Raw genomic sequence first — 26,947 nt, 5'->3', positions numbered from 1 at the left:
TGATGCTAGCATCATTCAATCATTCATTCAATAAAAATTTGGGGTAGCTATTCTGTCCAGCTTTATGCTCCACACTGAGAAGATCTAAAGAAAGTTAAAACACAGCTCCTAATTCTAAGAAGTGTATTCTCTAAGAAGAAAATGAATGTATGAAACAATAAATAACAGGTTAAATAATGGTAGACAGCAGTAAGGGAGGTGGCATCAGACGGCAAAGGGCAAAGTGTTAAGTAAATAGCATGAATCATGTGTGACTTGATTTCAGAGAGAGAGAAGATAACTGAAACAGACATAGACAGGGCCGTACATTTCAGCCTAACTAGAGTAGAAAGTTGCCACCTAGAATGGCTAAGAAGGTGCCTTCTCATTTCTTAATGCTTCAGAGGTTAAGACTTTGATGTTTCCTCTGGTCTGAGATCTTTGTCACTTTGGGCCACTATAACAAAAATGCCATAAACAGGATGGCTTAAACAACAAACATTTATTTCTTGCAGTACCAGAGGCTGGAAGTCTGAGACTAGGATGCCAACATGGTATCAAGTTCTTGGTAAGAGCCCTCTTACTGGTCCACAGAAGACTGCCTTCTGTGTCCTCACAAGGCAGAAAGCAAGCATCTCTCTCTTGTCTCTTCTAATAAGGGTGCTAATCCCATCATGAGGGCTCCACTGTCTTCACCTTATTATCTCCTAAAGTTCCCCACCTCCTAATACCATCACATGGGGGATTAGGGGTTTAACATGAATTCCAGGGGGACATATTCAGTTAATAGCATCTGAGTTATTCTAAATCAATGCTAGCAGCACTGAAGATCAGGCTATAGGGCGGGCACAAAGTGAAAACCTGTATCCTGGAAACAAAGAAGAAAGACAAATAGTTTATTAACAGAGATGACTTTGGGGGAAAGCAGCAGAAATTCAACGACAGGGAAAATAAAACCCAGCTTTTATTGGTCTCCTACATTGCCAGGTACTTGTGCTAAATGACTGTCATGCACCAACCATCTCATTTAATCCAAACAACAGCTCATTAGGTAAATGTAGTCAAACCTCCACTTTACTACATGTGAAAACAGAAGCTTTATAAGGATGCATGTAAGCTTAAAGAACTTGCCCAATTCTAATCCAAGCAGTTCTACGGGATGGGAGGCTCCTCATTCATAAATCGCGAAGTCTGACCTGCCTGATCATCTCTCAGTTTCCTTCTTACTCTCATACACTTTGAGTCAGCGAGGAAACCACAGAGCAACCCAAACAGCGAATTCGAGTCGATGAACCTGTTGGGGCCAGTGCGTCCCAGGCGCGGACAGGGAGGAGCTCCATGAAACGCAGCAAGGTTTGGCCAGAGCCTGCCGGGGTCATGAAGCCTCTCCCGGCTTCCTCTGGCCACTCTAATTACAGAGTCTGTGGTAGGTTGCGTGGAGGAGCTGTCTCGGGGCGGGAAGCTTCCCTCCGTATTGTATTTGCCTATAAATACTTCAAATAGTTAAGTGAAATGTGCAGCCTTTGAAAACTGGAGAGGAAGCCGTTGGGAGGCCCCCCGCCCGGCCCGCCTGGAAGAGCAGGCAGAGAAATGGCTGGCGCGCTCTTAACGCGGGAGACGAGCTTCGGCCCTGCCCAAGCCAGATGGGGGCAGCGAGGCTGCGGGCGTGACTCCGGAAGACTCAAACCGTTAAGGTGACCGGAGCAATTTGAAAAAGGAAACAAACTTCCCTCGAGCCGTGCCGGCGTGGCTCTGGGGCGGGCGATTGCGTTCGAAAGGGCATTTTTCAAAATGAGGGTTTTAGGGACGCGGGGGTGTGGGCCCCCCGGGAGGCGCGCGGCCGGAGCAGTGCCGCAGAGCGGCCACCAGCCCGCTTTGTACTCGCGGCCAAGCGCGGCCCCAGAGTTTCCGCGGTGGCCAGAGTTGAGGCCACGCCCTCTTTGCAGTGAGAGCCGCGGCCGCTGATTGGTGCACCGTGGACCAATGGGCGCTCCGGGGCGGCCCCGGCTGTCAGCGCGCGCCGCAGCCGCGCCGGCCGCAGCCTGTCCTCCCCTGCGCCGAGCCCCGCAGCCAGCGCAGCCTTCCCGGGAAGCGCGGCGGCCGCTCCCGAGCGCAGCCCTGCCCGGCCCGCCAGCCGCGCGTCCCAGCGCCCGCGCCCCACGGCCACAGCCTTGCTGCGCTCTAGCGCACGGAGCATGTGCAGACCCGCAGGCGCTAAGGTGCTCTCAGTCCGGGGGCCTTCTGGGCAGCGGTGACTGTCACGCCAAGAGAGACCTTTCGGGGGCTCTCGCCGCTCCTCTGCTGCGTCGCGGGTGACACTGCGGTGCTCGCGAGCAGGGCGGCAGCTGCCTCTCGGTGGAGACGTCTTGGGACCAGTGCGCCCTTCTCTCCTTCCTTCGCTGCTCTCTCCTTTCCTTCCTTGGCTGCTAGCTCTTTCCCTCGCCGGCTCAGACCCGTAGCCTCCGGAGCGGGACTCGTGGGTTGCCGCCGCCTCTGTCTCTTCCAAAGGGGCCTCCTCACTTCGGAGATGCAGTGACAAGTTAATATGGGCGTCCAAGCCTCTGTTTCCCAGGAGGAAATTTGCAAGAGGCGGCAGCCCCTGAGTGCCCAGAGCTCTTGAAAGGCCACCCAGGAGAGGTGTGAGACCCGGCTGCAGCATCCGTCCAGGTGGGACCCGCTGAGCGCCGTGGCCAGTCCCCCATTCCCATCCCGGCACCCCAAAGGCGCGCTCGCCCGATTGCCTCGAGTTCCCCGACCTGGGGATTTTTTTTCAGCCGCTGGTGGTGGGCGCCTCGTGGGCTAAGGCCCGGCGCCTGCTCTGCTACCCGCGCTGCCTTTAGCGGTCGCCCCCGCCGCCGCTGCCAGGGACGTGCTGGGAAAGCCCAAGCCCCGGGAGAAGATGCCGGCCATCCTGGTCGCCTCCAAAATGAAGTCGGGACTGCCCAAACCCGTGCACAGCGCCGCGCCCATCCTGCACGTGCCCCCGGCCCGGGCCGGCCCCCAGCCCTGCTACCTGAAGTTGGGAAGCAAGGTGGAGGTGAGCAAGACCACCTATCCTAGCCAGATCCCCCTGAAATCGCAGGTGCTGCAGGGGCTGCAGGAGCCAGCGGGGGAGGGGCTCCCGCTGCGGAAGAGCGGCTCGGTGGAAAACGGGTTCGATACCCAGGTGAGAGGTGCCATGTGCCGGGGTACTGTTCTGGGAGGATGGATGAATATTTCTTTCGGGGTGGTGTGGGAGAAAGGGCTGGATGGGAGAAAGGGCTACCATGTGGTCAGGGAAGGGAACCATTGCCCTTAGGCCGGCAGGTTGGGGGATGTGCGAGGAGAGTGGGCCGGCCGGTGGGTGTGGCCCGGGTGCCTCAGGTTTGCCTAAAGAGCTCTTCGAGACCTGGGATGGCGGGCACGTCTGCAGCATCTTCCTGGGGAGGAGGAAAGGTCGGGATGTTCTCAAAAAACGTGTGCTGGAAATGTGAGGTCCTGCATGTTGAGGTCTTGGCCCCAAGAAGCCAGTATCCGCATCAGTAGCTCTGTGTCTGTCTGGCGGTTCCGCAGAGATTCTGTTCCGGACAAGGAACGATCTGAGGCCCCACTGGGTTCGACGCTCCCTAGCCTGGCTGTAAGATCCAGGAAAAGGGGGTTGGGGGTGGCAGTGAACCTCCTCTACCCTTGGCTTGAAGATGACCTGTCCCTGCCCCATCCTGCGGGGTGACGTGGTTCCAGGCAAGGTGCTGGGACTGCGGTACTAGTGCACCAGCCGAGGCCGGCAGCTGGAGACTCCTAGCGTCTTGGCTGGCTGTTGCGGTGGGGGTGGGGGTGGGGGTGGCTGCCTTAGAATGGCGGCCGAAGCTAAGCCCCTCCTTCTTGGGTGGTAGATCCTGGTGTTGGTAGCCCGAGTGACGGGGAGTGGGGATGGGAGATAGCTTGAAGAGAATTAGTGACTCCTACCTTTCCAGACAGAGCCTGCATCACTCGATTCGGCTGGGTGACAAGCCCTGGCCGTGCAATCTCTTTTACAGAAATTAGCAAGGGCCAATCAGGTTCTCTTGGCGCTCCCCGCTCCATTTCCCCCTTCTTCTGGTAGGAGGGGGCTATATTTTCTTGGCAGTCAGTCAGCAGGGACTTTTGGGGACAGGCCGACCTGACGGATGTGACTGTCCGGTCAGGAGAGGCGGGAAGCCAGAGGGGAGGTGGTTTGGGGCCGGTGTCAGGAAAATGGCAACAGACCAGCTGACCTTTTTGGCACATACTTCCCTGCTGACACCGTCTCCACCTTCTCCTGGAGCTTTCTCTGATCAGAGGCTAGAGCTCAACACATTCCTAGGCTTTCTGATGGGGGAACTGGAGCTGGAAGCTAATTGTAAGCAGACTTTTGGAACTCTGGGCTGGAGAAGGCCCTCAAAGCAGATTAAGCTCCCACACCAGGCTGATAAGCATGCCCCTTGCTGCTGCACTTGCTAAACATTTTTGGAAGCTGACAGGTTTGAGTGATGGTGTGTGGGAGGAAGGCAAGATTTCCTCCAGTGCTCCGGGGGCCTGCCTCTGTGAGGGTTTTGTGCTCTGCTCTTCTTCTGTTGTTAGGTACAGGATTTGTCCAGTGGTCTCTCCAATGGGGGTGAGCACCAGGGTACACTTCTGCATGGGGTTTCCCTTCATCCGTGGAGGTGGGGTTTATGAGATGTAGTGGGCAGTTGGTGGGAGGTCAGTACAGTGACTCGGAACTGGAGGTGACACATACCCTCAAGCCTGATGAGGAGCACCCGAGGAATGAGAGGGAAAGTCCATGCTGGGATTGTTCATATCCAGGCAGCTGTTCTGCCTTTGCCCGTTTGACCCTTCATTTAACAAACATTGTCAGAGGACTGGCAGTGCATAGGCTCTGGAAAGGTGATTCATCACCCTCTCCGTGAAGAAAAAAATGTTCTTCAGCTTCTGCCTGAGGGGCTGGAACAGTCCATTTCCCTCAAGACTTTGCTTCCCTCTTTTGCCCTTGGTCCATGATCCCCCCATTTCACTTCTCTCACCCACAATGGGCCCTTGTGTACTGAAGGTGAGCACAGTTTGGATGGACTGCTAAGGAAATTGGCCACTTCCAGTGGACTACCCTGATTTTTACCTGCCTGACCTCCTTTGCCAGTGCCCAGGAGTTCTGGGGGGTCTTCCCTGTGGCAGATCCCTGTCTGCACAGCTGACATCAGAGTGATTTTGGCCAATGGGATTTTACCTTCTGTGTCAGGTCTTCTAACAATCTGCCTGATACGGTGCCCATTCTCCCTCCAAAAGAGTCTCTTGGTTATGGCATGAGGACTGTGTCTGACTGGCCATGTGGTAGTTTCCAGGTCCCAAATCTGGTATATATTATTAGAAGATACTCAGGAAGCAATGAATTAAATAGCAAATGCTCTCTTGGGGCCTCTGACTCCCCTTTTATTCAGGGGATTTTTGGCAGGAGGTTGGGTTGTGTAGTGGCTGATAACACAGGTTTTAAAGTCAGATGGGTATCAGTGGTGTCCTGTGTTTGTCATAAACTAGTTAGGTGACCACCTTCATTAACTTCTTTGGGCTTTAGTGTTCTCATCTATTTAAAAATGAGCATTAACAACCACTAGAATCATGAGCATTAAGAAAAATAATGTGAAGTGTTCAGTGCAGTGTCTGGCAAATAAGGAATACTTAATAAAAGTAGCTATTTATATTGCTAACCTAAGAGATAGGGCATGCTGAACCAAGATTTAATAGTCCCTAAGTGAGAAAAGATATGGCTTATTCTGTCAAGCCCCTGGAAAGGTATCAATCTGTTCCGAGGATTTGTAGAACATCTATCACCTTCCTGGTACAGTACCAGGCAGAATGGGAAGATGAGGGAAGGGTATAACCACTTTCTGAGTGCCTGATAGGTGAGGCTTTTTACATATAATCTCATTTCATCTTTACAGAAACACTTAAATCAGGTCTGATACATCCGTTTTCTAGATAATGACAATATAACAATATAGTAACAATAATAACAATGGTAATAATAGCCAAATCCTTATATATCACTTCCTATGTGCCAGGAATTATTCTAAGGACTTAACATTAAAAACTAATTTTATTCTTATCACAATCAAATGAGATAAGTGTTATTATCCCCATTTTACACATATGGAAACTGAGGTGAAGACTAATTTGGTAACTTTGTGAGTAGCAGAGAATTAGAACTTGGCCAGTCTGGCACTAGATCCCATGCCTTTAACCATGATGTTGTACAGGGAGAACCACAGAGACTGTCTTAGAACTTGCAGGCCCTGATTTATAAGACCACTGCTGTAACCACTGAGCTAGATCAGGCTTAGCAAGGTACAGCCACTTGCTCCAGGTCATCCAGGGTGGCAGGGCAGGGAGTCCAGCAAGGTTGGTCTGACTTTGAGGCCTGCGGTCTTCCCACTCTTCATTGCTGTCTTTTTTCCATCATGCTCTGGCAGATCTATGAGGCAAATAGGACATGGCCTGAGTCTTGGGGATTTTATAATCTAGTTGGGAGGCATAACTGATGTACATAGGGCAACCAGGCACAACACAGGGAGGCCTCAGAGGCATGCTTGGGGCTGGGTGTCCAAGGTGCTCACAGGAAAGGCCAAGATGGCTGGAGAAGTCCAGAGAGCCTCTGGAGGAGACAGAAGATGAGCTGGGTTTTGGAGATGGGAAGGAGTGACTGGTGGAGAGGAGAGGAGGTCAGAATGAGTGTGATAGTGGAGAATGAAGAGCAAGGTCATGCAGTGATACTGAGCAGTTGATATTGCTTCATGCAACAAGTCATTGCTCCAGATCTGGCATCTTCCTTTTCAAAAGGTGATGAAGAGAAAGAACAAAGGCTTTGCGGCTGAAGGATTAGATTTGCATGTTGGCTTCCTGGTGGATCATCATTCTGAATGTGCAAGGTAGTTATGAGAAGATGCGGAGAGGGTGTCCATTAAGGATCTGATTCAGATTCATAACAGATCATTGGGAAATGATGGTGATTATTATTATTAGCTTGGGGTTCAGAATATTCAACATGGTAGTTACAGGGGAAAGGAGGTTATTCTGATACCTTGTTTTAGTATGCAGCAACTGTTTTCAGCCAGTGACGTCCCATTGCCCCTAAGCCTGCTCTTCATCTCCATCAAGTGTGAAAAGACCTAACTTAGCCAGCAAGTAGCTGTTAGGTACAGCCCTCCTGTCACTCACCCTTCCTCCAGGCCCCTTACCTTGAGTCTCTCCCATAAACCTACAGCTGGTTCTCTCCCGCCACCCACCCCTCCCAGTGGAGGAAACTGTGTTCTGCAGCAGCAGCACACCTCCCCTGAATTACTTTCCTGGGACTGAGATACCTGTGCCTTCCCCCAAGTATGAACATTTATAGCATCTGCTCTGTTAACATGTGAATAAATTAGGACCATGTGCAGAGAGTTGTTTTAAAGACATGCCCTGTGTTTGTTCAGAAACTCTCTCTGGCTGACCTTCAGATAAGGAACATGCCTGAGCTATTTGAGGAGACGTTAGCCTATTTTTAAGAAGCAGTTGCAAGGAAAAAAAGAAAAAATATATACATATATAAAATACTTTGATATTTCCTGTTTTGAGAAGCTGGTGTTCAAGTTGCACCTAGTTTCTTTAAAGAAGTAATTAGAAGTGATTGAAATTCTCTGTGGGTGTTTTAGATGTTGAAAAAGAAAGCATAGAGGAGGCCCCTGGGAAGAGAGCACAGCTACAAGCTTACAACCTGTGGCAACTTTGCTCCATTGTGTTTTGATTAGAATCCTTGCTCCATCATCAAAGTTGATTATGGATTTGATTAGTGCATTTTTCTGCTATTGTATTACTCCCTTTCTTCTCTTTCTCAGTTCTTGGAGGGGAATGTATAGCATGGTTATCTGCCAACATGCAAGAATGTTTATGGTTCACATATTATTGCTTACTCCATGGGTTAATTTTCTAAAGACACTTTAAGGGTGGTACTGGTGGCTTATTCAGGGTAACATTACGTGTGTATATATCTGTATATAAATACATCTACTTCTGGATATGTGTATATATGCATATATACACACACATACACAAATATATACACATGGAACAGCTTAAAGTATTGAGCACATATAAGCACACACACACATCAAAGGGGAGGCTGGAGGAGTTACAGCCCAAATTCTAGCTTTCAGAATAGCTAGGTTTGCTTTCCATTTCTCATTCTGTCTTCCTCTGTGACCAAGATCTGAAGCACCAAATCTGGGTTCCATATTATTTACTTATAAGATATAAGGGATGTAGCCTTCAGAGAGGTGTTTTCATGAGTCCCTAGTGAAACTCTTGGAACCATTCTGAAAAAGCCAAACCACCCAGCGAGATTTTGGCTCAAGGTCAGAAATTCTTATTTCTCAGAATCCGCCTCAGCAGCAGGGAAGGGAACATTTATGGAGCATCTGCTATGTGCCAGGTAGTCTGCAGAGCTCTTTATATAGATATTATTTAATGTGAGGCACAAGAAGCTGGATAAAGGGAAAAACGATCTATGCATTTTGTGTAAGGAAGCAGAGGTCAAGGGACGTTATCACTCGGAGGCAGTTTTATGTGGTAAATTAGACTTTATTGAGAGGTCAGGGTTTGCATCTAGGCTTTGGGCAAATTACAGAACATTCCTAAACTTCAGTTTTGTCATCTTTGAAGCAGAAATGGTGATGCTTATAGATTGAGGGTGAGGGTTTAGTGAGATATTACAGGTAGGTTCCTGAACACAGTGTATGGCACATACTAAGCAAGGAATATATAGTGTTGCCTATTTTTGTTACCCAAGGTCAGATCCAAGTTTGGAAACTATGTCTGCCTCATTCCAAGCCCATGTTCTTTCCACCCTACCTCTCTGCCTCCCAAGTACACAGCTGATTACATGAAAAGACAGATGGCTTGCACCATGAAAGCTGGAAAGCATAGCAGGGCTTTGGTTAGATGAATGGGGAACAAGAGTGAATTAATAACAATGTCATCCAAAGAAGTCATATCTCGAGTTGTTAATTGAAACTTTCACAGGTTGGTCCCAGACATGCCATCTTTGTAACACTAACCAAGCTGAGGGATCTGCTACAAACCAAACTTGTGGGAAGCTTCCTTTGTACAACCAGTCTGAACTGGCACTGTAGAGGTGGTTGAGTGGAGCCAGTCAATCTGAGGGCCTAGCCCAGGACAGGACCAAGAATGGGACATTCTCATTGACTGGGCTTCTTAATGGTTCCTTATTGTTCTGAGGGCAGAAGGAAAGCCCTTTTTTCTCCCAGCAGGCATAGTTGTAATGAGAGCTGGACCTTGTGATCAGTTGGCCATTAAGGTGCCCCAAGGCATGGCCAGCTGCCCAATGGTGCTTTACCAATAACCACAGACCAAATTCAATGGCTATTCTGTCTCTTGGTCACATTTTTCAAAGAGATGGACAATGTGTTCCTAGAATGGCTTGGGCAGAATGGGCCATGTGATTTTGGGAACAAAACTTAGCTAGGCTTTTTGTGCTTTAATCTACACAAGACAATAGTGAGTAACACAAAGGTTTTTGCAGGAACCCCCATTCGCCCACACAGAACCAGAGAATGACTCATGGCTTAGTGCCCCCTTTCCCAGGGAATACAGATCCTCTCTTGTGTTTTGCAAACAATGGGCCCCCAGCCTCAGAATATTTTGCCTCTTCTTCCAAGTGAAACCTCAACACCTTCAGTGAATTTTGGGTTATTCCAATCCCTCTGTTCATCTTGGTGGGAGAGAGGATAGGGTAGAAATGGGGTCTTAGTCGAGATAATTATGATCCCATTTTCAGGGGTATTTGGAGGCCTTTGAACAATATTAGTTACTCATGGCAATGTGACACTTTTAAAAATAATTATAATACTAGTCATGGATATCGATTGAGCACAGCCTCTGTATCAGCATAATACATAGCACCAGATATGTATCATTCATTTAATCCTCAAAACATCCCATGAGGTAGATGCTACTTCCTGAAGAAAACTGGAAATGACCACTCTAGGACTTCGCAACTTTGGTTCTAATTCTGTCTCTTTAGTCACCTTGCTACATGACCTTCAACAAATCACATTTTCTTTCTGAGCTTCATAACCTCACCTATAAAATGGAGAGGATAATACCTGCTGTACCTTCTTTGAAGTTACTGTGAAGATTAACACAGGTAATTATTGTGAACAAGGCACCTGTTTAAGCATCTTACACTTTAGGTAGCCCTTGAGGAAACCAGGGCTGACAGAGGTGAAGCTACTTTTCCAAGGAGCACAGCTGGTAGGTAGACTCAAATATTTGAATGCTTATCTGTTTGACCTTTGAAGTCAACCTTCTTAAATAGCAAGTGTGAAAGCACTTTGAAAAAATAACTGAAAAAAAAATGCTGTTACTACCAAGTCTAAGTAAATCACTTTCAAATTTCCTTTAGCTTGGTAATACCTATGCCATTTGACTCCTCCCCCTGCTCCAGAGTTTGAAAATATTGAAAATATTCTTTCAATGTTAAATAAATATTAGTTGCTTAATCATATTGGTTGAACCCTTTTGGGATGTTTAAAATTTCAAGTCCTCTGAGGCCACAAGACCCACTAAATGTCATTGTTGAGTGTTAACAGGCCGGGCTGATTCTAGACAGAGGAAGGAGAAAATGAAGAATTTGATTCAAAATCACTTGTTGGCATGAGGAAGCAATCAGATAAGTTTAGATTATGAATCACTTTTTAAGACAACAGGCCGGGGATCTTCAAAAGTGTCAGTCTCATGAAAGACATAAAAAGTTTTAAAGCAGGTGAAGGACTATTCTAGAAAAAGAGTACCAAAGCTATGACAACCAAATCCAATGAGAGATTCTTGAGTAGATCCTGGATGAGTAAAACCATAAATACTACAAAGGTCATTTGGGAGAAAACTGGAGCTATTCGATTGTAGATTGCGTGTTAGATAGTATTATTCTATCCATTTTAATGGTATTGGGGTTACGTAAGGAAATGCCCTTTTTCTTGGGAGCTATATGCTGAAATATTAGAAGGGAGGTATCTTGATGTCAGCAAGTAACTCTCAATTAGGAAAAAAAAAGGTGAGAATATCTGCAGAAAGAAGAAGAAAGAAAATGCAAAATGTTAACAACTGGTGAATCTAGGCAAAGATATATGTGCGCGTCTTTCAACTTTTCTGTAGGTTTGAAATTTTTACAACCAAAACTTTGGGAAACAAAGCAAAGTCCTGCCTGAATAGTATTTGTCACCGATGCCCTTGATATTTATGAGAACATAAATGAAATTGGTGTGTGTGTGTGTGTGTGTGTGTGTGTACTCACAATAGCCTGGCCAAATTTGTTTCATGAGGTTTAGGTTCTGGACTCTTTATCTTCTTTCTGGTATAGTGTGAAAACTTTGGCTTCATTCCTTGTTCTTTCATGAGAATGGTTGCTGACATTTTGTGGAAATAAATCACAAGATCCAGTTTCATTTGGTAATCTTTTATGAAAATCTAAGGTGTTTCCAAGATTGCAAATACAAAAGAAATTTTTTAAATGAAGTAATTTTTAAAAAAAATTTAAAACCTCTGACTGAGCCCTACTGGTCTAGGCACTGAGAAGATAAGGAGTATGATTGGAAACAAGCTTTTCTCTTTTGCCCGACTGAATCCTCCCACTCTTTATCCATACAAATTCAGGTTTAGTATTATTTCCTCCAGGAAGCCTTCCGCCACCACCATGGTCCTAATACAGTGTCTCTTCTACATGTTCCATAGCCTGGCCAGTAGCCCCTCAGCTTGGACTGTGATTGCTTATTTTGCTGGACCATGACTTCCATGAGGGCTGTGTCTCTCCTGATTCCTGCTGGCACAGGGTCTATACATAATAGGTTTTTAGTTAATATTTGCAGAAGAAAAGAAGGGTAGGGGGAGATAAAAGAAAGCATTGGAAAACAGGAGTAAATAGAAATTGAACTTGAGCTGTGGATGGATCTTGCAGAACTCCCTCTTAGGATGTGAACTGAGAAGGTCATGTGATGGTGGGTGGCCAAGTGTAGGAGACAGAGACACAGAGTGGGCAACCTGAACACTGTCTGGAGCCAGCATCAAAGCTCTCCAACACCAGGTCTTAGGGAAACTTGCCTGGTCTGGCTGAGTAGAGGGCGGAGGCAGATTCCTTTGCACAAGGCTGTTTATGATATCCAAACTCCCTGGCTGCTGCGATGGAAGAAGAGCTGTCAGGATGTGACAATGGCACTGCAGCAGACTGGAGGGGTTGAGAGGGAGAGAACACCATGGGCTTTGGCAAGTTTGGGCAGATTCCTGCCCCCATCCCCAACCACCCCTGCCTTGGATGGAGGACCTGAGAAGGGTTCTGAGGGGGTTTTGGTTGGTTAGGAAAGGGAGAAGGTTTAGAAAAGCCTAGGATAGGACAGAGTTTCCAGGAATGATGATCACAGCAACCATTTATGTGCCATTTCCTTACATAATCTCATTTAATCCTCAAACGAACTTTCTGAGCTGATATTATTGAACCTATTTTACCAGTAAGAAGAAAAATAGGAGTCAGTGAGAGGACTAGCCTTAGAGGAGTTCTGGGACTTTTTTGGGTCACACAGCTGGTATCGACAGTGGTAGGATTTGAACTGAGGTCTTTCTGATTCCCAAACCTGTGCTTTTAACCACTGCCTTCTTTTGCCAGTAATCGAAGGAGGCCTGAATCCCGTATGAGCTACTGCTTTAGATAATCAAACCTCCAGACCCTCCTCTACTTGGAGCCTGCTCCCTGCTTCCCTGGTCTCGGCCCTTCTTGCTGCTTCCCCCTCGTTGGGGCCTTCTGTGCCTGTGCCAGCTTGTTGCCAGAGGCTCTGTGTTTATAGGGTGAGGAGCCCCATTTGGCCTTTGCCCACATCCTGCTGCAATCTGGGCAGGATCTCCTTGTCCTACTGCTGTGGCTGCTGTCCCCCAGGTGACCCCCGTGCTGCTGGCCCAGCAGGGTTCATGTGCCTAACAGCTGGCAGGACCTCGTTCCTGTCCTCCTGCCACATACTGGCTGCAGCTCAGCAGACAGTCCCCATTTCATGCTGATTTGCTTTGATTCTTTTCAGACCTGGGAGTGACGCATGTTTACTTCAGAATGTGTGGGCCACAAGTGTGCCAGAGCTGTCAGACCTTCTGGTGTGCAAGCTTTGATCATTAGAAGACAAGCCTTGAAGGAAAAAAACCTCCATTTAGGTGACAAAACCAGATTTAGAATAACCTGGATTACTTGGGATATCTGCTTAGTGATCTGTGCCTTTAAGTACTAGAGACTTAGGACGTCGGAGCCAGAGGAGACCTATGAGGCCATCTGCACAATGTTCCTACAGCTCCATTGTGCAGATGAAGAAACCATGACCCAGAGAGGGGTGTGACTTGCCTCCAGTTACCCAGCTCCAAAGGGCAGAGCAAAAACCAGAACCCAAGCCTTCTGACTCTAGGCCAGTATTCCTTTCATCTCAGTTAGTAATCAGATGTTCTGCTCTGAAAGGCCTGATAGCTTAAAGATTGGAACCAGCCCTATGCTATATATTTTTTCCCCTCCTTCTACCAAGTAGTTCAAAGGAGTATCTTTTTTTAAGAGACTGGGTGTCTCTCTGTCACCTAGGCTGGAGTGGAGTGACCATAGCTCACTGCAGCCACAAGCTCCTGGGCTCAAGGGATCTTCCTGCCTCAGCCTCCCAACTAGCTGGCATTACAGGTGTGAGCCACCACATCTGGCCCAGAATGAGTGTTCTTAATTGCTTCATATTAGGAAGCCTTTGCACTTGGCTCAGAGAACCAGAAAAATAGGGCCTCTTTGTGGATGGTATAAGTGTGGCAATAGGCTCCCATAGTGTCCACCTCCCATAGTCCAGACACTTTACATACATTATCCCCGTTAAGCCTCACAAGGGGACGGGAGGCATTTCATCCCCTTCTATGTGTGAGGCTCAGAGGAGGTCAGTAACTTGACCAAGACCATATGGAGCCAGGACTGGGACTGTCTAATTTCAAGTCCATGCTCTTTCTACCCAGCCTCTTAGACCCTTGCTAGCTGGAAGCCAGAGAGACCTGGGTTAAGTTCCTACTTCTCCACTTATTTACCAGGAACTTCACCTTCCTAATGCTAGGGTGAAGCTTGGGGCACAGTAGGCGCTTAAGAAATAGTTGAACTGCAGCTTGGACAGGTCTGCCCTGTCAAGCCTCAATTTCCCTGGGTGGTTATAGCATTTCAACACATCGTGCAAGCTAAAGCAGTTCATGTATGTAAAAGTGTGAGGTAGATAAGATCACTGTTATTTACTGAGCACTTAATATGTGCTTGATATTCTAAGCATTTTATGTGGATTTTCCCATTTAATTGTTACAATAGCAGTAACTACTGAGGTGGATACTTTTGTGATTGTTTCCATTGTACAGATGAACTGGGGCAGGTAAAGCATAAGCAACTTGCCCAAGGGCCACACACCCAGTGAGTGGAGGTGCCAGGTCTCAATCTCAGGCAGTGACTATAGAGCTTGCCTCCTTCCCCACAGCATGGTCCTCCCTCAGTGCTGCTGCCCACTAAACCCAAATCTAGTTGAGGGTGGGGAAGAGAGACACATGCAACTAAGGACACAGAAAGGGAAAGCAACTTGTTTAAGATCCCCCAGCAAGTGAGAGGTCATCAAACCCAGCAAAGACTCACCCTCTAAAGTAACATGGGGCCCTGTTCTTTCAAAAGTGTTCCCTCTTTAACGGAGAAGGACACAATGTAGTTGTGGCTGTGGCTGTGGCTGCAGTGAGCTATGGTCACTCCACTCCAGCCTAGATGACAGAGAGACACCCAGTCTCTTAAAAAAAGATACTCATTTTAACTACTTTAAATTACTCCTAAACTAGAGATGGTCACCAGGAATCCCAAGTGCCTGGTGGACTCCATGGCTTTCCTCTTTGGTCCTTGCTTCTCACTCATTTGGAATCATTCCTTCTCTGGATTGCAGAGCAGAAACCAGTATCAATGTGACCTAGTCTCTAGAAATGTTTACCTGGCTAAAAATATGCCAGCTTTGTCATATTTTTAGCCACATTTAGATTTGAAGTATATGAATTGCCCACACCCATGTATTAGGCATGAACTGTTGGTACATTTTGTAACAGGACCTGCTAGTTTTCCATTCCAAAGAACTGGAATTCAGTCAGAAATTTGTCATTTGCAAATACCAACTCTTGCTGCATTCCATTGCTGTTTTTAAGAGTGTCTCGTCACCTGGATTGGGAGGAAGCAGGCCATGGGCGAGGCCAGGCTGGCTGGGCTGCCTTGGTGCATTCCCCGGGTCTGGTGGCTTCTAATCGACCTCTGCCTGGCTCTGCTGAGGCCCTCACCGTTCTGCAGTGTGTTGCCTTTGGATTAGCATAAGGGCAGACAGGGTGCTTATTTTAGAACTGGAAGGAGAGGAGATATATCAATAAAAGAAATGGGAAAGGAAAAATCCCTTCAGTGGTTTAAAAATATCTCTTCCTTAACTGGCTAGACTATTTTGTTTCTTAAAAACAGCTAGTAATTTTCTCCTCTGAAACAGCATTGGAAAGAGAGGCATGTCAGACTAAAAAAGGAGGGGGCTGCAATGGTGGCCTGTAGGTTTCACTCTCCTGTCCTGTTCCTATAGGATAGGTTATTTTCCCCAATCTCCCAAAGCCTCCCTATTGACTCTGGAACCTTAGAACTATATCACAAAGACTCTGGTTTTTTACCCCTTCATTTTAAAGATGAGGATGCCACGCCTCAGGGCCTTTGCACTTGCTGCTCTTCCTACATGGAATGTCTTCCCCAGATGCCAACAGCACTCACTCCCTCAGCTCCAGTTCTTTGCTTGGATGTTACCTTATCAGAGAGGTGCCTTTCCTGAGTTTAGAACTGACTCTAAGCTGCCCACAGTAGAATGTGGGAATCAGGGTTGCCAACAGGCACGATTCCACTTTGTTTTCAGTTTTTTTTTTCTTTTTTTTTGTTTTCTGCCCACTTTTTTGATCTAAACACTTGCCAACAAAAGTATGGTCTGTGGCCTGGTTGTAATGGCATCACCTGAAAGCTTGTTAGAAATGTGGAATCCCAGGCCTTGCCCCAGACCTGCTGAATCAACATCTGTATTTTAATAAGATCCCAGATTATATATACAGAAATGAAAGTTTAAGAAGCAGAAGAGCATTATGCCCTCAACCCCTTCAGAAGAAGAATCTAAGAGAAACCCCATCCCACAAAGTACTGTCGCCACCTCTGTGTAGAGGCACAGGCCCAACTGCCTCAAATAACCCTACCCTATGGTTGAAGATGCGAGGGATGGACGGAGTCACCCTAGAAAAGGACCTCATAAGACAGACTTCCAGAATCCGTGGCTACTCTGTTTCTTACATCTCTCTGATGTTGCCTAGGGTAATTCACCTGCACACTGGGCTTTGTAGCTAATGTTTGGTCACCATGACCAGAGACTGTTATCTACTTGGTAGCTGCAGAGGGAAGGGAGACCCAGTCTTTAACCTGGGAGTACAGCAGTAATTAGAGGGCCTTGAGTCCCGCCTCTGCCAGGTGTGCCTGGGCTGGTTGAGATAGCACCTTTCAGGAGCTAGAGGCAGTTCCATCCAGCCCGTCTCACAAATGGCTGTGAATGCCTCTCTGGATCCTTCAGCAAAGGCTGGTCAGCTATTCCCACATTCTGAACAGAAACCAACTCCCACAGTCCTTTGCTGTTTGGAAATCTTCCATTCTTGAGTCCCCCAAATCACACTGCATCATTCTAGCACGTGGTTATGGAGGAGGCAGGATGCATCCCAGGGCACCAGTGGGAGGGGCTCACTCCCTCTCCATTCCCTGTCTAATGCTCAGGGAAGCCCTCTCAATGGGCAGGTGCTGTGCAAATGTAATCTGCCTGTGGAGGCATTTCTTTCAGTCACCCTGCAATTGTGCATTGATGTGGGGAAAGCCCACTGATAAGAGCAGAGCAGAATAACTGAGCTCCTGAATTAGGCTGCTTGATGAAAGTATTGTCTAATGCTGATGTTGGAGCCTTTTCCCTTGTTCTGTGTAAATCAGGGCTATTTTAAAGCTGTCGCATGATCACTGGTGCCATAGAAACTGCCTGACCTTGTGCACACCTGTGTCTCAGTCAGGCATGGGCCACCGCAGGTAGAGAAAGAGGACTTGGTGAGAGAGGTGCAGCTTCACTCCAGAGTCTACAGGAGGAAGGAAGGTAGTAGAGGATGTTGTGGGGCACTTTTTGACTTCTCCTAGCTTTGTCCAGCTCTCCTAGCTTTGTCTCATTTAACTCCATTGAAACCACCTGGAGAAGTGACCACCCCGGCCACTCTGGAGTCCAGATCTGGTCCTGAGCAGGGACAGGGAAGCTGTCCTATGACTGAGAGATGATGTTTTGGCACCAAGAAGGTTTCTGTGTGTGTGCACGCATGTGTTTGTGTTTGTATGCACATGTGTCCAAGATGCTCCTTGAGAGGTTGTAGAAAGTCCACTTTGGCCACTGGCATCACTATAGCATATGAGACAGTATGGTGAGCCTGAAAGAGCACTGTTCTTAGAGTCAAAAACATTAAGTTCTCTTTCTAGACCCTCATTTAGCAAGCTTCATGACTCTGGGCACATATTCAGTGGTTCTTCACCAGCCGCGTGTAGAATTGTCCAAATAATCTACCAGCTCTGATGTCTCCCATAGATTCAGGCCTGGAGTGGCACTTTGGCGTCTGTATTTCTTAGGGCTCTGTAGGAGATTCTGATGTACACTCTGGGGTGAGATCTGAATTTGAGACTAGCCCCTCCAGAGAAATCAGGATAGCGAAGTGGAAAAGAGCAAGTGGTCATTGCCACACAGACCAGGGTTTGGATTTCAGCTCTGTCCACGTACAGCAGCATGGCCTTAGACAAGCTGCTAAACCCTGCCTCTGCTTCCTCGTCTGCACCACAGACACCATAGCAATGACCTCACAGGGCTGCTCTCAGCACTAAATGTGATCATGTGGATGAGGCATGTGGCAAATGCCTGGCATGTGAGTACAACATAAATGTTATATCTTGGGTGTGAGTATGTCTGTGTGTGTTTTCTGCTGTACTGTTATATATGGATAGAATCCTCTCAAGAAAAGTCCAAGGCAGAACTCAATCAAGAAATGAGATGGCAGTGCTCTATTATATTAGTGTAATTTGGTAATAAGGAAACCAATTAATTCATTCTTTCAGATAGTTATTAATAGCAAGGACTGTATGCAGAGAAAGGTCCTATGGGGCAAGAGAGATGCCAAGAGTGCATCCCTTCCTTCATGACAGTGGTTCTTAAACTTCAGTGTGCTCAGCATTACCCAGGGAGCTTGTTAAGTTTGCAGAATCATGGGCCAGAGCATCAGAGAGTCTGATTTTGCAGATCTGGGGTGAGGCCCAAGAATTCATATCTTTGAAAAATATGACCAAGTGAGTATGCATAAGATAGTCTGTAGCCTTCACTCTGACAAAGACTGGTCTAGAGTAGAAGATGAAATTGGAAGACTGAGGGAAGGAGGGAACTGGGTGACTTGGGGCAGGCAGGAATGGGATCCTAGATGATCAGAGAAGCTGAGGTTTGAACGCATGCAAGATCCCGAGAAAACAGGGCAGCATACTTTGGATTTGGTCTGATGAACAGACGGTGGAGAGCTCTGGTGAACAGGAAGCTCTGGCTCTTCTCCCTGCTGCCATTGGCAGGGGTTGCCAGGTTGGGTAGGCATCACACTGGGAATGTCAGCCACTAGGAAGGGTTTACTGAGACTCCTGGTGAAATATAATGAACCCGAAGCATGTGTCTGTTTGTCCTCTGTTTAAGGCCCAAGATGGCTGCCTTTAAGTTGCCTAACAGTGCCCATAGAGTTGAGCTTCTTTTTATCTATTTCCTTATTCAGAAACCAGGGCTTGAAGTAGCCTGCAGTGGTAGACCTGAAAGTATAAAGTAGATCTGGGATGCTCAGGACACCAGAGTGGACTAGCAGAAAGGGCACGAGAGATGGTAGGAGATGTTGATTGCCATTTCTCCTTGTTAGGGGCTGTGTTGGCTGAGAGGGGCCTCAGCTGAATCTCAGGTCTGCAGGGGACCCATGTTCCATGATAAAGCCTGAACCAAGACATCCCGGTAACAGTGGCCTTTGGATCTGCAACCTATGGGAGAGCAAATTTTGGGAGGTCTTCACTGGATCAGAAAGAGCTACAAATAAGAAGGGAGAGGGGAAGGGGACATTTATTCAGCACCTACTATGTGCCAGGCTCCACACTCCATGTTTACATGATATTTGTAATCTAGCCTTCACCTTAGGAGGTAGATTAGCTCTAGTTTTACAGATGAAGAAAAAGAGGCCCAGAGAGGTGAAGCAACTCACAGCTTCACACAGCCAGGATTTGGTAAAGCCTGAGCTTGAACTTGCATCTATCTGGCTTCTCTCATGAATCTTCCACAGTTCTACAGTGAATGTGTTGGGGACCTTGATTCTTGCTCCTCAGGTGCAGGTGGCTCGGAAGCCCAGTTCCCCTTGGCAGGGTGGGGGGTTCAGTGTGGGCAGAGTTCCCTGGAGTCCCGTGACTTGTGGGGCATTTCTGTGCCCTCTGTCAACAATCCAGGCTTCAGCAATGTTGTACTGCTGCCGGCTGCTCTCACCACATCCAGACCCCCCACCCACACAGGCGAAGGTTTTGGCCAAGGGCACCCTGGAAGGGGAGGAGAAAGTGCCTTCCAGAAGGGCTTGTTACAAAGTCCTGAATGGCCCCATTGAGGCTCCAGGGCTGGATGACAATGGGCCTGTTGGGGCCCCCCGGTCTGCTGAGGTGAGAGGGCTGGGGCCGGGCAGGCAGTGCTGGCTCAGAGGCCAGACACTGACTTCCAGGGCTGGGAGCCAGCGCTTCTGACGTGCTCCGAAATGCCAGCTTTGCTTAATGGGGAGCAGCTGGGGCGGGCTCCACATACCTCCCTATGCCAGGAAGGCAGCGTGAACCCAGTTCCTCAGGCCACAGCCGTTCTTTTCCTCCTCCCTGCCTGGCACTGCTCCCCCTTCCTGGGCCAGGCCCTGCTCACCGGACACCAGGATCATAGGCAGCTCCTTCTAGGGTTCTCTTGGTCCTCAGGGGCATTCTTTCCAGCCTGATAGGATAAATAACACCCCTTCCCCAAGCGTCTAGCCTGCCTACAGGTGCAGCTGCCAGATGATATGCAGCATGCCCAGTGACATTTGAATTTTAAATAAATGATGAAAAAATTTTAATTATGTTTAAATATGTAATAAATGACAAAGTCTGAACCAAGATATGAGTTCATTTTGTGTGTCATGGGAAACACTTAAACCAAAAAATTGCTGTTTATCTGAAATTCAGATTTAACTGGGCATCCTCTAGTTTTATGTGCTAGATCTGATGACCCTACCCAAGGGAGCCATGATGGATACCTGTGTGGGGTTACTAGGACTTAGCTAGGTTTTCCTTGATGCCAATAGGGTGGGGGGATAGGGAGAAGGAGGCGTCTCTCTGCCCATTCTCCACCTCCCATTTCCTGTACATAAAATGCTGGATGGCACACTTAATAGGTCTTACTAACTGGCAAGCATTGCCCCCATGTTACCCACACCACCCTCCCTTCCAGGAGCTGCAGCTTTCTCCCGAGCTCCCACAGTGGGAAGGGAAGCTTTGGTATACAATTGCAGTTGGTGACTATTTACCGAGCACCTGCCTATCATGCTGGGCTGAACCCTGGCAATTTAATGAGAATGAGACAGATGTAGGTTTTGCTCTCAAAAGAGCTTACAGGCTAGTAGCAGAGAGAGGCATTTAAACAAAAGAGCAACTGTAATTCAGTGAACCATAAACACTGTGGGTAGATGGCAGGGGTTGGGGGTATAGGTATTGAGGGAGGTGTCTCAGAAATTCCAGGAGAGCATCTCACTCACACCTGTAGGACCAGGAGAGAGGTCTTGAAGTCAGGGGATTTGAGATGAAATCCTGGGCCATGTCATTGAGTTGAGTAGCTATGTGGACCTGGGCCGATTATTTAGCCTCTTGAGCCTTGGTTTTCCTTATCTAGAAAGTGGGAACAATTTTCCTTGCTTTAGGGACCAATGTGAGTTTCCAAGTAAAATGATTAATGTGAACATGTATTGCTAACCGCAGGGTCCTAGATCAAACAAATGTGTGTGTTTGTGTGTTATGTGTGGGGTCGGAGCTAGGAGTTGAAGGATAGGGAAAATACAGAGGGGTCAGGAATTCTTGGCCCCCATCCCTGCTTTGTGGCTTGTATAATATTTTGCTGTTTGCAAAGGATAATGATTAAGAGTATGGGCTCGGAGGCCGAGGTGGGTAGATCACCTGAGGTCAGGAGTTTGAGACCAGCCTGGCCAACATGATGAAACCCCATCCGTACTAAAAAACAAATACAAAAATTAACCAGGCATGGTGGTGCGTGCTTGTAGTCCCTGCTACTCCGGAGGCTGAGGCAGGAGAATCGCTTGAACCCAGGAGGCAGAGGTTGCAGTGAGACGAGATCATGCTACTGTACTCCAGCCTGGGTGACAGAGTGAGACTCTGTCTCAAGAAAAAAAAAAAAAAAAAAAAAAAAGATTATGGGCTGGAAATTCAAACAGGCCTGGGTTTCAGCTCCATCTCTACTGTGTGACCTCAAGTAAGTACCTAACCTCTTTTTGTGCCTTAGTTTTCTCCTCTGTAAAATGGAGCCTTACAGGCATGGTTAAAAGGATGAAAAGTAGACCATTCATATAAAGTGCTTAGCATGGAGTCTGCCACATAGCAAGTGCCCAGAAGTGGGCAGCTATTGAGAGGGTCTTAGTTGAGTAGCAGGTAGAGAATGAAGTTCAGAGAGGTTAGGTAACCAGCCCAAGGAGGCATAGCCAGAGAGGTGCCTCTGGGAGAATATACCCCTGGCTTCTTATGAGGCCTTTGGTCACCCAGCCTTCAAGGAACTCTGCTTCTAGCTTTTGGTTGGACACCTCCCTGGGGACTAGCTGGACTCTGGGACTCCTTGCCCAGTTATGGTCTGGTTCAGATACGTGGGTGTTTCCTGGAGATCTCAGCATGCCTGTGTGTGCCAGGCCCAGTCTCTTCAGGGTCAGGGAGAAAGAGCATCCTTTAGGAATCTGAGGACTTATATGCCTCACACCAACTATTCTTCCTTTGCTGGATTTGAAGTCTGAGATATGGGCCTCCTTTTTATTACCCTCTTATTCCTTTGTGTTAATCAATGCCCACACAATTATGCAGTTGGCATGGATGCTAGTTTTATTGTCTTGAATACAAAAGCAGCTTTGAAAATGGCATATTTCTAGGGAGCGGCTAGGGGTGAGCCTCTCACTGGAGAAGGCAAACTTTAGCCAATCATTTCCCCCTCCAGTGGGAACAGGAGCAGGTGGATTAGATTGCTCCATTAGGCAATCTTTTGTTTCTAATAGAATAATCATCAACAACCCTTGATGGCTGAAGGTCAGGGAAGGGAGCTAGATGTGGCTGAGCATTTGCTGTGTGCTCAGCTAGCTCTGTGTTGGAGGTTCTTTCCCAACATCAAGTTCAGTTGTCTCTGTCACTCTGTGTTTATGTCTTAGACCCATTTTTCAGATGAGTAAGATGAGATAGAGAGGTTGGCCGATTTGATCTAAGTCACATGGCTGGTAAATGATAGCTCCAGGTTTTGAGCTCAAGTCTGTTCAGTTCTGGAGTCCATGCCTTGCTATCACCCATGTGCCTAGGTCTATGTGCTTTAAGGGAGACTGACACAGTGGAAGGCATGTGCTTGCCTTCAGGTTCTGCTAAGAAACCAAGATGCTTCATTTGCTGCACAATGGGCTTTAAGGCACCTGCACCATTAGTTCCTGACTTGAGAACGTGGGACTGAGACTTCTAGGGGAAATGGGGTAGGAGCCGATTTCTGATCTCACATGTACTTAAAGGAGAGAAAGGATTTAGATATATGGAGAGAGGAAAGAGGGTTTTTCAAGGACAGGAAGCTATCATGGAATTCGAAGTAGGGGAAGGCAGGCTGAAAATAGTGTATAAGAGATTCATATCAGGACATGGAAGAGGATGAAGACTGGAGTCCTATCTGGAGACTGTTAGCAAGCTTGGTACTGCTACAGATGATGGTAATGGGAGGCTGATGGTGGCAGTTGTGATAGTGATAGTGATGGTGATGGTCAACATGTATTGAATGCTTAATATTTGCCAGATACTAGTCTAAGAATTTTACAAACATGAACTTGTTTAATGGTCACAACAATCTTATAGGACGGGTACTATAATTACCCCATTTTTAGATGAGGAAATGGAGGCATAGAGAGGCATAAGAGGCTGGAGAATAATAAACAGATGTAAGAGCCATTGAAGGAAGAACTAGGGCAGAATCTGGTGACCATGTTGAGAAAGGGATAAAGAAATAGAGTCTACAATGAGTTCAAGATAACCTATTGATCTTTTATAGGAGCCAACTTCCTGGCGGTAGTTATTGGTGAAGTTATGACCTGACCAGCAAAGACAAGCTTTCAATTTACTAAATGCCTCTGTTAAAATGGAAATGTGATATTTGAGAGGATGAATATAATGAACCATTGCCAGACATAACCCTCTTAACATGAGTGAGGTCATCAGCTTCAGTGCAAGGGGAATGGCTTAAGTGAAGGGACACTGGATGGGCTGGTTTTGAGAAGGCCTGTGCCAGCCAGTTCCTTCCTTTAGGGTGTGCTGTCCTAAACATAACCACCCAGGGTCTCTTTTCCTGCAATCGCTTCCCCTTCATTCCTACTCACCCTAAATGTTATGTAAAGTAGTTCGTGCTCAAGCATTCGTTGCCAACACTGGATTAAGATCTCCCTCCTTCCAGGTCATACACTGGCATTTTAACAGAGACTTTTAGAAACTTGGCTAATGAAGGTGGGGATGTGAGTGATCCTGGGGTTGGGAAGGGATGGGAAATGTTCATGCATCCCTCCCCTAGCTCCCAACAGACATAAAATGGAAAAGGCTGGGGTCTCTACCTAGGCTTCACACCAGCAGTGCCTGGACTCCAAATTTCTAGACCCAGATTCGAACAAAGTCATGAAACACATTCTCTTAGCCAAGTATGCCATGGAGGGCTGGGTCAAGCCTGTGAGCCTCCACTCAGGCTGGCAGTAAAAAGCAGCCCTGGGCCCTCCAGCCTGCCTAGGTAGCATGTAGTTATTATAAGAATGGACTCTCCAGATGGCCAAGCTAGAGTTGAAGCCTAGCCTCAGATTTGTTTGCTGTGTGACCTTAAACAAGTCATTTCATTTCTTGACTCTTAGTTTTCTCATTTGTAAATGAGGATAATAGTGTTGACTGGAGCAAATCAGAGAAGGTCTGTAAGGTGCTGAGCCCAGGACATATCACATAGTAGGTACTCACTAAATACAAGCTGCAGTTGTCATGCCAGGCCCACTGTGAACAACTCCAGAAGACTTAAAGCTTCTCCATGGGCTTTGGGATGAAGCCTGGGACCAGGCAGCTTGGTGTTCCCAGTTGCAGGATGGCAGTGAGCTTAGCATGGGCCCCTGCTCGTTTTTCCTGGTTCTCTCTGCCAGAAAAATGGGTGGTACTGGAGGGTCTGCATTTCCCTGGAGCAGCCTTCTTCCCTTGACATCCTAGGCAGGGCCTTTGTAGAATTCCTTTTCAGCCCCCAAAGGCCTCGCTTGGAGCAAGTCACTTGCTTGGAATTATACAGCCAAATCAGAGCCACGACTTGAACTCCATTCTAAACCAAGGAGTTTGAAACCATTCCTCCTGCATGATGCATGACATTTTAATAACCTGCCGACAGCCCGGGAGGTTTGCAGTTTCTCTGAGCCCAAGGGACCAGAGCCATCTGGTGGGTGCTTTTTCAAGGGAGCTGGTGTGACTGTTTCAGGGTAAAATGCAGAGAAATAGCATCACTTTTTTTTTTTCATGTGGTAAAAATAACATGCAAGGATGGGAAGAACAAATGGAGGTTGGGAGGATGACATTGTGGGGAGGAAGGAGCTAGAATGCTGGGGGCTGTCTACCTGGTGCCATGTGCTGCCATCTGCCCAGTATGGAGGCAACATCAGCCTGACCTGCCAGCACCTGCCTGGCTACCAGCATCAGCTTTCAGGAATAAAAAGATCTTTTTCAAAAAGCCTTTGTCCCCCAAGGAAGCTCAAGGGGCACAGTGAGGTCCGTGGAGGGTTGTGACAGTTCAAAACATGCTGTCCATTTATAGTGTGCAGCAGTGACCCTGTATCTCACCCTCTCTATAGCAACCAGCTCCAGACACAAACTGGGCATGGCTTTTGATCATGAAGCATGTTTTTACAAACAAAAAAATACTGAAAGTACTTGGTGAGGCTGAGATTATGTTAATTTATGCAGTTTCCACTGCTGCTAGGATTAAAAATAGCTTTCTTTCAAGAAAACTAGAACTACTTACTGTCAGTTTGCCTTCTAGGCCCTCTTGCTGGGCTCCAGGACTGGTGGGCTGGACACAGGGCATGGATTATGAGATCCTCCTTGGCAGTCCCAGGTTCTGGAGCTTTGCTGAAGTGGAAGATAAAGAGACTTTATCTTCTGTGGTAAGGACTCTTACAAAGTCTTTACTGCATGTTTCATAAAACTGGATATGCTGAGCTCTAATGAAAGCTGTTGTCAGCATTAAATACCCAGGGAAAGACATGGAGGCCTTTTAAAAAACTGCCACAATACTCCTGCACTGAAGTGCTCACACTTTGCTCCACAGGGGAGAGGGAGCAGAACTTGGCTAGTGTCATCCACCATCATAAAAGGCAAACCCAGGATTTAAACTCAGGTCTGGCGCCTCGAAAGCCCAGGAACTATGACATCTCTTCCCCCAACTCTGCTGTTCTACTTGTGGATTATGGCTACCCGTGGTGCTCATTTTAATCAGATTTCATCAATATAAACATTAGTGGTGGGGTCTTCCTTTAGAGTTAGTATAGCCACAGCTACCTCCCCTAGGTTCTGCAGGACACCTGGCAAACCTTTTGTGAGGGGACCTTACCAGGGGGGAAAAAAAACCACAAAACTTATTGCCAAACATTAATATGCCAGCCCCATTTTGGCGGGCCAGTCTCGCACAATCTCATGAAAGAACTGCAGTGCCAACCAGGAGGGGCAGTCCTCTTGCTCTCCTAGAATTGCCTGCTAGCCATGGAGCCCAAGGTGACACCACTGGGGTAATTCCTGAAGATCCTTGGGATATCTGGTTGACACCATAAGTGGACAGAAGTTTAGAGACTGCTCTGAAGGGACAGCTGAGGGCAGGGACTCCCATGGCTCTGGGTCAGAGCAAGGGACAGCCTGGTCAATTCCAGCCACTGGAAAGAGACTTAGAGAATTTCAAAGAAGACACTCCAAAGAAAGAGGACAAAGAGAGCATGGAAACCAGCAAATATGAGCGAAAGAGAAGGGAGTGAATCTACATATTATATACCGTCTATATACCAGGTACAGTGCTATGCATGGTGGGGGAGTTACAGGTTGCACAAGAAGGACAGAACCCATACTTTCACAGATCTTATAGCCTGATTGGGAAAATTAGGCATTATAATACATCATGGCAGGGAGAAGGGATGGGGAAGAGGAGATGGGGAAAGGGCCCAGCTGTCACACAGGTAATTCCAAGGCAAAGTAATATGGTAGAAGGTGGTATAACCTGGCAATTGCAATCACAGACTTGGGATCAAAGAAACTGGATCCAAGAACCATCCTTGCTCCTTCCCAGTTCCATGTCTCTAGGCAAGGTGTTTATACTCTGAGCTCAGTTTCCTCGTGTGAAAAATGGAGATGAGTTCTTACCCCACAGGGTACTTGAGAGGGTTAAATGAAATAGTGCATGGAAGGCACTTAGCAGGAGGTCTGACACACATATCATGCCCAGTGAATGGTGGCTATTACTAGTTATTATCT

At 47.3% G+C, this 26,947-nt stretch overlaps 2 protein-coding genes across 7 annotated transcripts in view; one reads left to right on the top strand and one right to left on the bottom strand.

Moving 5' to 3' along the window:
• Window positions 1-26,947, top strand: part of NAV2 (neuron navigator 2) — a 768,177-nt gene that overhangs the window by 350,652 nt on the left and 390,578 nt on the right. For 2 of the 6 annotated variants that reach the window (XM_073017804.1, XM_073017799.1), the window contains exon 1: window positions 2,063-3,145. The exons of 1 other annotated variant lie outside the window; for it this stretch is intronic. In XM_073017804.1, the coding sequence (XP_072873905.1) occupies window positions 2,879-3,145 (267 nt within the window). In that variant the 5' untranslated portion in view covers window positions 2,063-2,878. Of the gene's footprint in view, window positions 1-2,061; window positions 3,146-26,947 lie in introns of those variants that run through there. 3 more of the 6 variants (XM_073017808.1, XM_073017805.1, XM_008004369.3) reach the window with 3 other exon arrangements.
• Window positions 107-3,027, bottom strand: LOC119624215 (uncharacterized). The gene has a single exon (XM_037997515.2). It carries the CDS (start codon window positions 2,636-2,638, stop codon window positions 1,766-1,768), a length of 873 nt encoding a protein of 290 aa, XP_037853443.2. The 5' UTR covers window positions 2,639-3,027; the 3' UTR covers window positions 107-1,765.

This window comes from Chlorocebus sabaeus, chromosome 1, assembly GCF_047675955.1.
Source record: "Chlorocebus sabaeus isolate Y175 chromosome 1, mChlSab1.0.hap1, whole genome shotgun sequence".
Lineage (NCBI taxonomy): Eukaryota > Metazoa > Chordata > Mammalia > Primates > Cercopithecidae > Chlorocebus > Chlorocebus sabaeus.
The sequence above is the reverse complement of the archived record's forward strand: the minus strand, read 5'-3'. Positions and strand labels throughout refer to the sequence as shown.